The sequence below is a fragment of the Balaenoptera borealis genome, assembly GCF_965194805.1.
Source record: "Balaenoptera borealis genome assembly, chromosome: 11".
Classification (NCBI taxonomy): Eukaryota; Metazoa; Chordata; class Mammalia; order Artiodactyla; family Balaenopteridae; genus Balaenoptera; species Balaenoptera borealis.
The window spans coordinates 64,041,599-64,058,174 of record NC_138868.1 but is presented as its reverse complement, the minus strand read 5'-3'; the positions used below and the strand labels follow the sequence as shown (position 1 = coordinate 64,058,174).

The 16,576-nt window shown below is 38.2% G+C and overlaps 1 protein-coding gene across 3 annotated transcripts; it reads right to left on the bottom strand.

The window, feature by feature from the left end:
- Positions 1-9,140: 9,140 nt before the first annotated feature.
- Positions 9,141-16,560, bottom strand: TMEM126B (transmembrane protein 126B). Of its 3 annotated transcripts, none has more exons than XM_082343404.1 (5): positions 16,402-16,548; positions 13,774-13,895; positions 12,182-12,375; positions 11,008-11,119; positions 9,141-10,412 (listed from the first exon to the last, which is right to left on the bottom strand). In XM_082343404.1, exons 1-5 carry the CDS (start codon positions 16,480-16,482, stop codon positions 10,229-10,231), a joined length of 693 nt encoding a protein of 230 aa, XP_082199530.1. In that variant the 5' UTR covers positions 16,483-16,548; the 3' UTR covers positions 9,141-10,228. The 3 variants fall into 3 exon arrangements, with proteins under 3 accessions (XP_082199530.1, XP_082199531.1, XP_082199532.1); XM_082343405.1 differs by lacking the exon at positions 16,402-16,548 and adding an exon at positions 14,182-14,314; XM_082343406.1 differs by lacking the exon at positions 11,008-11,119 and having other exon boundaries at positions 16,402-16,560.
- Between the last annotated feature and the right edge of the window lie 16 nt (positions 16,561-16,576).

Sequence of the window (16,576 nt, the reverse complement as noted above, 5' to 3'; positions counted from 1 at the left end):
TTTTACTTTATTTTTTTTAGATTCCATATATATGTGTTAGCATACGGTATTTGTTTTTATCTTTCCAACTTACTTCACTCTATATGACAGACTCTAGGTCCATCCACCTCACTGTAAATAACTCAGTTTCGTCTCTTTTTATGGCTGAGTAATATTCCATTGTATATATGTGCCACATCTTCTTTATCCATTCATCTGTCGATGGACACTTAGGTTGCTTCCATGTCCTGGCTATTGTAAATAGTGCTGCAATGAACATTGTGGTACATGACTCTTTTTGAATTATGGTTTTCTCGGAGTATATGACCAGTAGTGGGATTGCTGGGTCATATGGTAGCTCTATTTTTAGTTTTTTAAGGAACCTCCATGCTGTTCTCCATAGTGGCTGTATCAATTTACATTCCCAGCAACAGTGCAAGAGGGTTCCCTTTTCTCCACACCCTCTCCAGCATTTATTGTTTGTAGGCTTTCTGGCCATTCTGACCAGTGTGAGATGATACCTCATTGTAGTTTTGATTTGCATTTCTCTAATGATTAGTGATGTTGAGCATCCTTTCATGTGTTTGTTGGTAATCTGTATATCTTCTTTGGAGAAATGCCTATTTAGGTCTTCTGCCCGTTTTTGGATTGGGTTGTTTTTTTTGATATTGAGCTGCATGAGCTGCTTGTATATTTTGGAGATGAATGCTTTGTCAGTTGCTTTCTTTGCAAATATTTTCTCCCATTCTGAGGGTTGTCTTTTGGTCTTGTTTATGGTTTCCTTTGCTGTGCAAAAACTTTTATGTTTCATTAGGTCCCATTTGTTTATTTTTGTTTTTATTTCCATTTCTCTAGGAGGTGGGTCAAAAAGGATCTTGCTGTGATTTATGTCATAGAGTATTCTGCCTATGTTTTCCTCTAAGAGTTTTATAGTGTCTGGCCTTACATTTAGGTCTTTAATCCATTTTGAGGGTTTTTTTGTGTACGGTGTTAGGAAGTGTTCTAATTTCATTCTTTTACATGTAGCTATCCAGTTTTCCCAGCACCACTTATTGAAGAGGCTGTCTTTTCTCCATTGTATATCCTTGCCTTCTTTATCAAAGATAAGGTGACCATATGTGCATGGGTTTATCTCTGGGCTTTCTATCCTGTTCCAATGATATATATTTCTGTTTTTGTGCCAGTACCATACTGTCTTGATCACTGTAGCTTTATAGTATTGTCTGAAGTCAGGGAGCCTGATTCCTCCAGCTCCGTTTTGCTTTCTCATGATTGCTTTGGCTATTTGGGGTCTTTTGTGTTTTCCATACAAATTGTGAAAGTTTTGGTTCTAGTTCTGTGAAAAATGCCATTGGTAGTTTTATAGGGATTGCCCTGAATCTGTAAATTGCAGATCACATTGTTGATTCTTCCATTCCAAGAACATGGTATATCTCTCCATCTGTTTGTATCATCTTTAATTTCTTTCATCCGTGTCTTATAGTTTTCTGCATACAGGTCTTTTGTCTCCTTAGGTAGGTTTATTCCTAGGTATTTTATTCTTTTTGTTGCAGTGGTAAACGGGAGTGTTTCCTTAATTTCTCTTTCAGATTTTTCATCGTTAGTGTATAAGACTGCAAGAGATTTCTGTGCATTAATTGTGTATCCTGCTACTCTACCAAATTCATTGATTAGCTCTAGTAGTTTTCTGGTGGCATCTTTAGGATTCTCTATGTATAGTATCATGTCATCTGCAAACAGTGACAGTTTTACTTCTTTTCTGATTTGGATTCCTTTTATTTCTTTTTCTTCTCTGATTGCTGTGGCTAAAACTCCCAAAAGTATGTTGAGTAATAGTGGTGAGAGTGGGCAACCTTGTCTTGTTCCTGATCTTAGTGGAAATGGTTTCAGTTTTTCACCATTGAGAACGATGTTGGCTGTGGGTTTGTCATATATGGCCTTTATTATGTTGAGGTAAGTTCCCTCTATGCCTACTTTCTGGAGGGTTTTTATCATAAAGTGGTGTTAAATTTTGTCAAAAACATTTTCTGCATCTATTGAGATGATCATATCGTTTTTCCCTTCAATTTGTTAATATGGTTTATCACATTGATTGATTTGCATATATTGAAGAATCCTTGCATTCCTGGGATAAACCCCACTTGATCAGGGCATATGATCCTTTTAATATTTTGTTGGATTCTGTTTGCTGGTATTCTGTTGAGGATTTTTGCATCTATGTTCATCAGTGATATTGGCCTGTAGTTTTCTTTTTTGTGACATCATTGTCTGGTTTTGGTATCAGGGTGATGGTGGCATCGTAGAATGAGTTTGGGTGTGTTCCTCCCTCTGCTATATTTTGGAAGAGTTTGAGAAGGATAGGTGTTACCTCTTCTCTAAATGTGTGATAGAATTCGTCTGTGAAGCCATCTGGTCCTGGGCTTTTGTTTGTTGGAAGATTTTTAATCACAGTTTCAATTTCAGTGCTTGTGATTCGTCTGTTTATATTTTCTATTTCTTCCTGTTCCAGTCTTGAAAGGTTGTGCTTTTCTAAGAATGTGCCCATTTCTTCCAGGTTGTCCATTTTATTGGCATATAGTTGCTTGTAGTAACCTCTCATGATCCTTTCTTTGCATTTCTGCAGTGTCAGTTGTTATTTCTCCTTTTTCATTTCTAACTCTATTGATTTGAGTCTTCTCCCCTTTTTTCTTAATGAGTTTGGCTAATGGTTTATCAATTTTGTTTATCTTCTCAAAGAACCAGCTTTTAGCTTTATTAGTCTTTGCTATTGTTTCCTTCATTTCTTTTTAATTTATTTCTGATCTTTATGATTTCTTTCCTTCTGCTAACTTTGGGTTTTTTTGTTCTTCTTTCTCTAATTGCTTTAAGTGAAAGGTTAGGTTGTTTATTTGAGATATTTCTTGTTTCTTGAGGTAGGATTTATTGCTATAAACTTCCCTCTTAGAACTGCTTTTACTGCATCCCATATGTTTTGGGTCATCGTGTTTTCATTGTTATTTTTTTCTAGGTATTTTTTGATTTCCTCTTTGATTTCCTCAGTGAACTGTTGGTTATTTAGTACTGTATTGTTTAGCCTCCATGGGTTTGTATTTTTTACAGCTTTTTTTAAAAAAATAAATTTATTTATTTATTCATTTTTGGCTGCACGGGGTCTTTGTTGCTGCTCGCAGGCTTTCTCTAGTTGCGGTGAGTGGGGGCTACTCTTCATGGCAGTGCGCAGGCTTCTCATTGTGGTGGCTTCTCTCGTTGCGGAGCACGGGCTCTATGCATGCAGGCTACAGTAGTTGTGGCTCATGGGCTCTAGAGTGCAGGCTCAGTAGTTATCACACACGGGCTTAGTTGCTCCTCGGCATGTGGGATCTTCCCGGAGTAGGGCTCAAACCCGTGTCCCCTGCATTGGCAGGCGGATTCTTAACCACTGCACCACCAGGGAAGCCCCCTACAGCTTTTTTGCTGTAATTGATATCTATTCTCATAGCGTTGTGGTTGGAAAAGATACTTGATACGATTTCAATTTTCTTAAATTTACCAAGGCTTGATTTGTGACCCAAGATATGACCTATCCTGGAGAATGTTCCATGAGCATTTGAGAAGAAAGTGTATTCTGTTGTTTTTGGATGGAATGTCCTATAAATATCAATTTAGTCCATCGTGTCTAATGTGTCATTTAAAGCTTGTGTTTCCTTATTTATTTTCATTTTGGATGATCTGCCCATTGGTGAAAGTGGGGTGTTAAAGTCCCCTACTATTATTGTGTTACTGTCGATTTCCCCTTTTATGGCTGTTTGCATTTGCCTTATGTATTATGGTGCTCCTATGTTGGGTGCGTAAATATTTACAATTGTTATGTATTCTTCTTGGATTGATCCCTTGATCATTAGTTAGTGTCCTTCTTTCTCTCTTGTAATAGTCTTTCTTTTAAAGTCTATTTTGTCTGATATGAGAATTGCTACTCCAGCTTTCTTTTGATTTCCATTTGCATGGAGTGTCTTGTTCCATCCCGTCACTTTCAGTCTGTATGTGTCCCTAGGTCTGAAGTGGGTCTCTTGTAGACAGCATATATATGGGTCTTGTTTTTGTATTGATTTAGCCAGTGTATATCTTTTGGTTGGAGCATTTAATCCATTACATTTAAGGTAATTATCGATATGTATGTTCCTATTACAATTTTCTTAATTGTTTTGGGTTTGTTATTGTAGGTCTTTTCCTTCTCTTGTGTTTCCTGCCTAGAGAAGTTCCTTTAGCATTTGTTGTAAAGCTGGTTTGGTGGTGCTGAATTCTCTTGGCTTTTGCTTGTCTGTAAATGTTTTAATTTCTGTGTTGAATCTCAATGAGATCCTTGCTGGGTAGAGTAATCTTGGTTGTAGGTTTTTCCCTTTCGTCACTTTAAATATGTCCTGCCACACCCTCCTGGCTTGCAGAGTTTCTGCTGAAAGATCAGCTGTTAACCTTATGGGGATTCCCTTGTATGTTATTTTTTGCTTTTCCCTTGCTGCTTTCAATATTTTTTCTTTGTATTTAATTTTTGATAGTTTGATTAATATGTGTCTTGGCGTGTTTCTCCTTGGATCTATCCTGTATGGGACTCTCTGTGCTTCCTGGACTTGACTGACTATTTCCTTTCCCATATTTGGGAAGTTTTCAACTGTAATCTCTTCAAATATTTTCTCAGTCTCTTTTTTCTTCTTCTTTTGGGACCCCTATAATTCAAATGTTGGTGTGTTTACTGTTGTCCCAGAGGTCTCTGAGACTGTCCTCAATTCTTTTCATTCTTTTTTCTTTATTCTGCTCTGCGGTAGTTATTTCCACTATTTTTTCTTCCCGGTCACTTATCTGTTCTTCTGCCTCAGTTATTCTGATATTGATTCCTTCTAGAGAATTTTTAATTTCATTTATTGGGTTGTTCATCATTGTTTGTTTGCTCTTTAGTTCTTCTAGGTCCTTGTTAAATGTTTCTTTTATTTTCTCCATTCTATTTTCAAGATTTTGGATCATTTTTATTATCATTACTCTGAATTCTTTTTCAGGTAGACTACCTATTTCCACTTCATTTGTTTGTTCTGGTATTCATCTGCTGTGTATTTCTCTGTCTTCTCATTTTGCTCCTTCATCTGCTGTGTATTTTTCTGTCTTCTCATTTTGCTTAACTTACTGTGTTTGGGGTCTCCTTTTCCCAGGCTGCAGGTTCGTAGTTCCTGTTGTTTTTTGGTAAGGTTGGTTCAGTGGGTTTTGTAGGCTTGCTGGTGGAGGGGACTGGTTCCTGTGTTCTGGTGGATGAGGCTGGATCTTGTCTTTCTGGTGGGCAGGACCACATCCAGTGGTGTGTTTTGGAGTGTCTGTGAACTTATGATTTTAGGCAGCCTCTCTGCTAATGGGTGGGGTTGTGTTCCTGTCTTGCTAGTTGTTTGGCATGGGGTGTCCAGCACTGGAGCCTGCTGGTCGTTGAGTGGAGCTGGGTCTTAGCATTGAGACAGAGATCTCTGGGAGAGGTCTCGCCAATTGATATTACATGGGGCCAGGAGGTCTCTGGTGGTCCAATGTCCTGAATTCGGCTCTCCCACATCAGAGGCTCAGTCCTGACAGCCGGCCAGAGCACCAAAACCCTGTCAGCCACACGGCTGGAAAAATGTGCTTTGAGTTGTGTGTCAGCCACTGCCCTGTTGTAGCTCTGTCTCAGCTGTCTCCAAAGGTCACCCAGATACATTGGGTTATTCCATCATTCCTCAGAACTTGCACATGCCAGTCTGGGATTTGTAGATGTCCTCCTGATACTCTTCATTGAAATACCTTGCATTCATGGTGGTGAGAGATATGCTAATAGTGTTGGTTCTCTTCAGTTCAGAGACTGGGATAGTCTGAGCCTTCATGTGGCTAAGTCAGGAGCAGCTGGCCAACGGTCCGAAAGTAATAACATGTCAGATTCCAAGAAGGCTTTCTGCAGCACCTGAGCAGTAGTCCCAAGCAGCCACTCTGCTCAGCTGTAGCACTCTGACCGGGGACCCTCAGTGGGACCCTCAAACGAGGATTTCTGCTGGCCCTAGAGCCTGACTTGCCCACCCAGGCAAGGAGCTGAGGAGAGCATCTCCCGGCCCCGTGTCACCAGAGGAGCAGACACCTGGAAGGTGTGTGGCCAACAGCATGGGAGAAACTGGGATTTTCAAGTTTCCTCATGAGCGTATGTTGCTGTGCTGGCAGGGAGGCTTATGGCAAGAGTGTTTCTCAGCCTTTCCTACCTATTTTGGTGTGGATATTTCCTTGTTTGCCTGATGTGTAGGAGTTGCTCAGCTAGTTTCTGGATTTCTTTCAGAAGGAATTGCTCTGTGTGTAGCTGTAGATTCGGTGTGTTTGTGGGAGGAGATGAGTTTAGGGGTCTCCTGTATTACCACCTTGGACTGGAAATCTGTGAATCTTTTGTTTTATACATTTCATCAAATCTGGAAAATTTTCAGCCATTAGTATTTCAAAAAATTTTTTCTGCTCATCCCTTCCTTAATTGACTTAAATTACAGATATATAAGGCTACTCACTAATACTATGTTAGGTTTTTTTTTTTTCAGTTTTACTTTGAAGTTGATATTGTGTCTTTAAGTTTACTACTCTTCTGCTATGTCTAATCTTGGGGAGGCTTTTGGGGGTCATTACTTTAGTGAAGCTGGTGGGACTCAGGGATACCAGGAGTCAATTATTCTTTTTATTAATGTTAGCGTGACTGTCTTTGTGGGGATAAGATGATGAAGATAGGGGAATATGGGTTATGTATCTTTGGAAGAATCTTTTTTTTTAATGAGGCTTAGGAATGTAAGTGAACAAGTTCTATGAAATCAGCCGCATCTGTAGAATACCATTTCTTCATTATTAGATTACTGCTTAAAGTTGGAAATTCAAATACTGAATGGTTTACACAAGACAGTATAATTGTACAAAGGCAGGAAGAAAATCAATATGATACAATACATAGCAAGTAATGCAATATGATGCAGTAAATACAAAAGCAGGGGGATAATCACATGGCTAAGGCAGTTGGAGAAAATGCAGGGGAAAAGCCAAGAGAGAGAAGGTAAGTTCTCATAGTTGGGACCATATCTTAGTCATTACATATAACTCAGGGAGAACATCAGGGAAAACAGGCAATGTAACCACATTTATTGAGCACCTCCTATAGGCCAGGTATGGTATGGTTCCATTTCTATAACCTCACTGCAAAGCAGTTATTACTATGTTTTAAGAGGAAACACAGTCAGAAAGGTTAGGTAGATTGCCCAACCTGTGGTATACAGTGTCTTTCACATGCTGTATCTTGAATCAGTATTAGTTGAATAAATGAATATGTATTTATTCAAGTGAAAGATAGCTTGTGAATTTTCTTTGCTGTGCTTCTTTCTAATCTTTCCTAGAAAAATGCTAAACAGATAACTACAGGCTAGGGAAAGGACTGTGCTAGCTGGCATGCAGTAAGAGCAACAGGAACAACAGTAATGGCAGTAACATATACGGACTTCCTGTGAGTTGGCCACTGTTTTGATTTACATGTATTAAGTCATTTAGTGCTGACACCACTATGAGGTAAGTACAATCTTTATTTCTCAGTTTACAGATGAGGAAAGTGAGGTGCAGAGAGGTGAAATAGCTTGTTCAAAGTTATCCCGTTGGTAAGTAGTAAGGCCAGGATTTGAACTTTTGATAGTGGAGCTCCAGGCTGTACTTCACACCTTTGAACTATCTTGCCTCTAGTGACTTGCTGCCTTTCTTCACTGTGGTTCACCTAGCTTCACCTTTGGGCTCAGGCCCAGATCAAGTTTTCCCTAGTTTCTCCTTTCAGGCCTCTTACAGCCACTTTGGCAAGTACTGCTTTCCAAAGCCAGTGGAAAACACTGATAGACTTCCCTGCTTTTTCTATTGTAAAAAAGGCAAATTGAAGTCATGGAGTAAGATACAAATCTCTCCTGCTTTCAGGTGGCAAGGGAGGTGAATCTAAATCAACCTTGCTGTATTTCTCAGATTACTATCTCAGCATATGAAGAAACAAAATACCCAGAATTTATAGAGAATTTATTTGATCTACAAATCAAATGCACCAAAGACATGAACAGAAAATTCACAAAAGAAGACAAGAGGCAAATATCTTTATTTCAAAATCAACCTTAGCTAGATTCATTTTTATGTTTTTCTTTTTTCCTTGATATCGGCAAACTTTAAAAAGATTGATGTGGCTGAAGCTGGAGAAGGATGGTAAGGATGTGAGGGAGGTGAGAGACAGTGAAAAGGTAGTGGGATTGGTGGATTATAGATTCTGGTAGACCTGAAGTAATGCCGGATTGTGGTATGAGAAGGAATAAACAGGAAGGACAGGAGGTAGTGATCAGAATATGGGATTTTACAATTGAGAATGTGAAGAATTTCAATTTATTGATAATGACAAGGTCTAGAGCAACACAGTCCAATAAAAATATGTGCTGTGTATATACCTTAAAATTTCACAGTAGCCAGATTAAAAAAAGCAGGTAAAATTAATTTTAATGTATTTTATTTAACCCAGTATATCCAAAAGAGTAACATTTCAACATGTAATCAACAGATTATTGAGATGTTTTATATTCTCTTTTACATAGTAAATCTTTAAAACTTAATGTGTATTTTACACTTACTACATATCTCAATTTAGACTACTCACATTTCAAATGCTCAGGAGCCACACATGGCTAATGACTACTATATTGGACAGCACAGGTCTAAAGTATGACCATGGGAATAAGTGGTAGGATAGACCAAGGTGTTGGAAGGATCACCTATGTGAATACTAGAATCACCAAGAATGTTTTTCAGTCACCAAAAAGAACATGTTAGACCTACACGTAATGAGTCGGAAAGATCTCCAAGACATATATTGAAGGGAAAATTAATTTCCAGTATAATATGTATGGATAATACCATTTATTAAAAACAATATGTAAGTTACAAAAGAATACTACAAGGAAAAAGATGTGCTAACTTGATAATGGTTGCCTCTGGAGAATGGAGTAGAAATAGGATGGAGTGGGAGTGAAGGGGGACTTTCAAGTCACGCTCTATATACTTCTGGATCATTTGTATATCTCACAATAAGAAGGTATTCATGTACTTGTATAATAATTGTTTAAGAGTTAATATTACTACCATTGATCTTGTTATCTATTTGACTTGGTTTCCTCTCTCCCCCCAATTGCCTACCCTTTCCTCAGAGTTTCAAGTATCATGAATTATTCTGAGAATACAAAGCTGTACGGCTTACTAACCATTTTTTTTTTAATGAGTAAAAGAGTGTATGTATTTCAGTTTGTTATATATGATGCTGTAAAGCACCTCGTTAAGACTTCCATTTCTGTTTTGTGTTGCTTGGGGCCTCAGATGACCTATTTAAATCTCAAGATGAATGTGATTAAGACAAGGAGAATGAGTTAACGGGGTTCCATTCTGTGTCTTATTCTTTTCATCAGACAGCATTCATTTCCTCTCCTGTTTCCCTAAACATGTAGCTCAAGAATGCTCTAGCAGACTTAAAGAAGCATGCTGTGACCTCTTTCTTTAGATTTTATGCTTCTTGAGGGCAGTGACTGAATTTTCATACCCCTGGTGCCTATATTAATGCATAGCAAACAGGCACTCAATAAATGTTCTTTAAATAGCACAGTGAAGGTAATTTGTCAATGATAAGAGCTAGTAAGTATACTGAATTAGAGTTTAGAGTAGAGGAACGGGCTGTTATATTGCTTTCTTGTGAACTTTCAACTTCCCCTTCAAAATCTAGGACAAATGTCACCTTCCCCCCCAAAGCTTTCCCTTCTGCACAAGTAGTTAACAGCCACACCCTCAGTGTGCCCAAAGAATTATGTGTGTATCTCTCAAACCCTCTCATGCTATGTGTTCACATTTCTAATTGTGAGTTCTTTCTGGGTAAGGACGATTTCTTACTATATGTAACACAATGTCTGAGACCTAGCAGGTGCTCAATAAATGTTTGTGAATGAATACATACATAAATGTATAGATCAGACCTTGAGGCCTCAAATCCATTTCCACATACAATGACAAAACAGAGACGAAACCTACATTTATTTAATTACTGAATATTTATTGAGCACCTGCTATACACCAGGCAAAAGGAAAAGAAACAAATTTTCTATCCAGAATTACTTTTAACTCTTTCAGCAGTGCCTAAGTCCTGATCATAAAAAAGTCCATTATGCTGATTTAGTATCCATTCATTCTTTGGTTAATCTTCATGTACAGTTTTCTCAAGTGTACTTTCAAATATTGCATAATGCTCTAGACCATGATATATTCCAAGGGCTGTCTGAAGGATAAGAGGAATCACCATTGCTTTTATCTCTGTTTGACAAAGCAGCAGCCAATAAAGTAAAACCCTTCCTTTTGGTGGCAGTGGAACAGTATGATACCTAAAAATGAAAAAGGATTAATTACTTCCTCTGGAAGTAAATTCTATAAAAAATTTGTTGATGTCTCCTAAACTGATCATTTCTATTCTCGATCTTTCATGTAGATAGCAAAAAAGGTTAAAATTAGCTATTTGAAATATGAAACTATGATATTTTGATGAAAATGTGTCATTGGCAGCTAAAGAATAAGGAGAGTTTATTAACATTAAAAAAAAAAGGGGGGGGCTTCCCTGGTGGTGCAGTGGTTAAGAATCCACCTGCCAATGCAGGGGACACAGGTTCGAGCCCTGGTCCGGGAAGGTCCCACATGTCACGGAGCAACCAAGCTCGTGCTCCACAACTACTGAGCCTGCGCTCTGGAGCCCACGAGCCACAACTACTGAGCCCACGTGCCACAACTACCGAAGCCTGTGTGCCTAGAGCCGGTGCTCTGCAACAAGAGAAGGCACCGCAATGAAGCCCGTATGCACACCGCAACCAAGAGTAGCCCCTGCTTGCCTCAACTAGCAGCCAAAAATAAATAAATTAAATAAATAAATTAAAAAAAAAAAAAAAGGGGAAGAAAGGAAGAAACGGAACAAAAAGATGGACTTACTTGACTGCCAGACGTCCATTTTTAGAAAAAGCTAAAGCAATGGGATATAAAACACCACACACTATGCCAATCAGTGAACTTCTCAGAACACAATTTTCCCGGCTTATATTACCTGGAAAACAAAAGTAAATTTGATCTCCCTTTAAGACTCAGGATAAGAACTATTAAGAGTCTTGGGTCCTCATACAGTAGTTATTTGCATTGTCCTCAAGCATAGCAAAATAGTAGAAAGAATATTAGAAATTCAGTCTATGGCACAATAGACTAAATGTATCACATTTAAAAATGCTTTTATTATACTTCACATAAGGATAAGTTACCTCTTACTTATATGGCTGTTGGCAGAAGTAATTTCATAGTGAAGAATATTAAACTAGCAGACCAGATATCTGGATTCTAGGGTAGTACATTTATATTGTCTATGTGTCAGGCATGTGCTAGGGATACAGTATTACACAGAAGAGATCCAATCTCTGACCTTCAGGTCAGTTTACTAAGAAAGAAATACATTAGACAAATATTTAAACAAATAATCTTAAGTGTGCATATGCTTTGAAGGTAAAATGAATAGAGAATGTATCTAGAAACTTAACCTGAGGGAATCAGAGGTTTCCCTGGGGAAAAGGTATTTAAGCAGGGACCTGATGAACAGGGGTCAGAGGTTCCATCAATTACTAGTTGTGAAACTTAAGGTAAGGGGAGGAGGTAGGAAATAACATTAAAAGCCCATAATATGCCAGATACTATGTTAGACATTCAACATACAGTATCTTAATTCTTAATCCTGTGAGGTAAGTACTATTAGTCCTAATTCATAGATAAGACAACTGAGTCTCAGAGATTAAATGACTTGCCCAGTGTCACAAAACTTAAGTGAAATATGTAGTATACCAAAGCCTCCTTTTTTCCCAGTATATCATGCTGATTCTTAGTGTACTTGAACATGTCTCAGCTTAGTTTCTTACCTGTAAAGAAAAGACACAATACTACTTGCCTTGGCTGATTAGGAGGATTGTTGTGGGGATGAAACAGGACAATATATGTGAAGGTACTTTGTTAGTGGTAAAGAAATACACAAATGTAAGGGACTATTATCAGCAGTAGCAACGCTATATGTTAATGAGTAATTTTACTTAGATATAAACACATTATATGTTAATGAATTTAAATTTACCTGAATACAAAGCATGTCTTACAAGAAGCTCACAAGAAACTATGGTAGACAAAAATGGAAGTGTAGTCAATGATGCATATGTCTTCAAAGCATCATGTTTAACCTTGAAGCAATGTCTGAAAATTAAGTTTGCCAGTATTCCAGAGAAACCAGCTGTTGTTCCAAAGGTCACTGTTCCATATATGTTCAAAGTCCTAATTGGAAAAACAAAGTGAAGAATTAAGTTTAACATAATATTCTTCTAATAGATATATCCTTTCCTGGGTTTGTTATTACATATTTACTCAACATCAAATTTTTCTTGAGCATTTACTATGCTCAATACTATACAAAGAAAGGTATTTTCTTTGTGCTGAGGGTGGGGCAGTGAATAAAGTTGCGGGGGGGCGGGGGGGAGAGGCGGAAAGAAAAAAAATTCCACCCCTCATGGAACTTGCATTCTAATGAGAGAACAATAGAATTATCTTTCTGAGAATAGAGTGGTTCTAAGATGGAGCTCTTTTAAAGAGAGAATAAATTTTGGCCACAAATAAATATGAATATGTTCCAATGTAGCCAAATTTTATGAACTATCTAAATCCAAGAATACTGTTCTTTCTACTAAAAGAATTAATTTGCTTAAGGTCATTTGAAAAAAGTTCTTTACATTTGGTTAGGCCTTCTAGAAAATAACTATTTCTTAAGTAGTCCAGATACATTTAAAATAATTTGTCTAGGATTTCCAAAACTTCATCCAAAGAAATTTGAGAGCTCTAGTTTTTCTGACTCATACCTAAATCCAGAAATGTTTAAAGTCTAAGATCAACGTCCTTTGATTTTATTCTTGAGCTCTATTAATCTAAAAGTCAGAATGGTAATGTGAGACTATATGTACATCACGGAATCTGTATTCCCTTTTGCTGAGCTCAGCACTGTGGCTGAGGTAATAAATTCTAAACTGAAATTAATTACAATTGATAATTAATATAAGTAGCCCTCAAAATGGTGTTCTCCTAATTACTTTTAATTAAAATATTAATTTTAGGGGCTTCCCTGGTGGTGCAGTGGTTGAGAATCCGCCTGCCAATGCAGGGGACACGGGTTCGAGCCCTGGTCTGGGAAGAGCCCACATGCCGCGGAGCGGCTAGGCCCGTGAGCCACAACTACTGAGCCTGCGCGTCTGGAGCCTGTGCTCGGCAACAAGAGGCCGCGATAGTGAGAGGCCCGCGCACCGCGATGAAGAGTGGCCCCCACTTGCCACAACTGGAGAAAGCCCTTGCACAGAAACGAACACCCAACACAGCCATAAATAAAATTAAAAAAAAAAAAAATTAATTTTAATTGCACAAATAACATTTAATTGCACAAATAACATTTCAACAATTTTAGAAACAAAACAATTTCAAGAGAGAAAAGAAATTATCCACAGTCTCAGTATTCCAACAAACCGCTATTTTCATCTGCTCATGTTTCCCTCCAGTTCTTTTTTGAAAATAAGCTTTCTTTATAACCAACTCAATAAAGTTAACAGGATCTTAGATACCTAGAAACAATGGCAATACAGAAGATCTGCAAATAAAGTTATTGACTTTCAGTCTGGGTGAGTCTCTTACTTTTCTTGTCTAAGATATTCAAATTTTTTTTCTATGATTTCGATGACCATTGGTTTTCTGAGATTTGCATCTCCTAGAGAAGGACTGGACTGACCATATATGTATGTTGGCATCTTGATGTCCTGGAAAACACAAAAATCCAGAACCATAATAGCTAATGATGTTAATATTAAATCTTATAAATTCTACAGATGCAGATTAAAAAACATTTAGATTCTAGTAAAAGTGTCAGGTACTGTCATCTGCTTTCACATACTTTGTTAATGATTCAGTCACTATTTAGTGAGCTCTTATTATCTGTTAGACGATGGCTTTTTGATTCACATAACAACTTTGAGAAATTGGTAGGATAATGGTCATCTCTACCTTTATGGATGAGACAAACAAGGTTCAGAGAGGCTGACTTGCCTGAGGACTTGTTGTAGAAGGATAATTTACTGAGATATTTTTTGTTTTCTTTACAGTTTTCCCTGAAGGTAGCCAGGCCCTTTGTAGTTCTCCATGCTCTAGCTTTTTCAGAGCTGAAAGTAAACAGTAGCTACTTGTTGACCACTGTCTTTATCCTCTGTCTCATGAAAGCCTGAGCTTTTGGAGATTATGTTGAGTTTCCTGGAGAGGTAGGAGAGAACAGGGATTGCCTTGGAGAATATCAAGACAGAACATCAGAAAGAGGGACACATTCCAGCCTAGGAAGAGGCAGTGGATCATGGTTACCTTGGATTATATAAGGTATATATATCCAGATCCCTACTGGGGCAGAAGTAGGGCCTTTGCTGGAAATTGCTATGCAGTATATCAGGGAGCCTGGACCTATGGCACTGGGCTCCAGGGTTGGAAAGTTCCTGTGTCCCAAGTGTGATGTATGAATAGACAGTTGCTAATGTCAAGGGACCATGAGGTTTGGCCAGTAGCATCTTAACAGAAACCAGTAGTTGAAAAAAACAAAACAAAACTGGACCCTCAGAAAGGATCCCTTCTGAATATTTTGCTCTGGGTAAGACTCTCAGATTTCTGTGAAACGTCTTAATATTTGTTACATCTTTTGCCATACTGGCATTATGGGATTCCAGATTAGCCAATGAATAGATTAAATCTATGCCTTTCACAATTTATATGATTCTCCATTTTAACAACATTTACGGTCAAGGGCATAGACTAATAAGTCTCAAATTTTAGGAGTCCTGGGCAAGAGAATCAGAGTGGGTTAAGCATAAAAGACATAAAATAGACTTAGTAAGATTCTCAACTTTTCATGTGCACAGGAATCACGAGTTTATCTGAAATGCAGTCTCTTGAGCTCCCTATTGAGATATCTGGATTCAACAGGAGTAGGGTAAAGTCTAGAAATCTGCATTTTAATAACACCAAGTGATCCTGATGCTGGTAGTCAATGGACACATGTTGAACATCACTGTAATATTCATTTCCTGAATAAGTGATATGTACCAACCCTAACCCTAACTAATGAAAGGCCAATTCATCCATGGTATCAACATCCTGAAGGTATAGGCTCTTTTGAACCTTCATATGGTATTAAACAATGAGTAATAATGGACGAGTTTCTTTCCCTGCATCATTGAAGAACTGTACTCAAGCCAGTTCTATCTTTTTCTTTAAAATATCTGGGGAGGACAGAAAAAAAAAAGTAAAATATTTTATAAATTACTATTTTTCACAGACTAGATTTAATCTTTTGCCTCTCTCTGACATCTAAATGGCAAATGGAAGAGACAAGATAGCAATATCTAAGGGAGATTCTATATCTAATCCCTCTAGTGTACATGAAGGCAGATGTCAGTAACATGACAATTAACCAGAAACTTGGGAAAACTTTTTGTTTTGCTGTCATCCAATTCAGTGAAGTCCCTTATTCCTCACAAAGAAAACTTTCAGGCAATCCCTTGTACCAACCTCCTACCTTGTCTACACCTCATTATATAGGAAACACAGATATCCAGGATTATGATCCTAAAATACTGAAACAGGACAGCAAATATTTATTGAGTGCATAGTTTTTGTAAGGCAGTTATTAAAGCAGAGAAATCTACTGATAACTTTCTGATAGAATTTTTACAAGTATTGAAATGTAAAAATTTTTCTATAACTAACATTTTATCTAAAAAGTAACCAGTTCAAAAAAAAAAAAAAAAAAGTAACCAGTTCAAGGCCACTCAGCTGGTCACCACGATTATACCAGTAATATTTTATGGTTTTGTAGTGCTTTTATGTGTATTATTTCACTTGACCTTCAGAATTTTATTTAACATTCACTCATCATTTGCTCAGACATTCACCTGGTATTTGAAAGTCCCCCGGATAAGCAAGATGTAGTCATGTCCTCAGAACCCACAACCCAGGCAAAGGTCAGGACAAAATGGCAGGAAATTTAAAATGCAAAGGCCCCGAGTCAAGAGAAAACAGGCTTCATCAATCAGGACTAAACTTTAGGTCTCCTACTTTCTCCCTACCTCTTTTCATAGCAACCAGGGATTCAATTGCGCCCTGCATGGACTTGGGAGCTGTTCTCTTTAAACTTCAAATCCCTTTTACGCGCATCATTTCAGAAGAGTGCACCAGCACCTGAGGCTGCAGAAATCACCGCCTATACCACCCTGGGTTTCCGCCTACCTTGGGCGCTTCCCGAGCTCCCGCCGGCACCACACCTGCAGCCCTCCGGTCGGCTCCAGCCTCCCGCCCGAGCGCCGCCATTTTGGCGACTCACGTCACTAGCGGTGGGCGGGGACCCAGAACTCCCGGGGCGGGAAGTGGTGCGGGCTCACGCCTCTAGCCCGCATCCCTGGCC

What these genes read in the sequence shown, in the direction of transcription:
- TMEM126B (XM_082343404.1), bottom strand. Translation starts at nt 16,482, where the DNA reads ATGGCGGCGCTCGGGCGGGAGGCTGGAGCCGACCGGAGGGCTGCAGGT. An exon ending in GAATATCTTAGACAAGAAAA is followed by an intron (nt 12,376 to 13,773) that starts GTAAGAGACTCA and finishes TTTTCCAATTAG; the next exon opens with GACTTTGAACATATATGGAA. An exon ending in AAGACATGCTTTGTATTCAG is followed by an intron (nt 11,120 to 12,181) that starts GTAAATTTAAAT and finishes TTTGTTTTCCAG; the next exon opens with GTAATATAAGCCGGGAAAAT.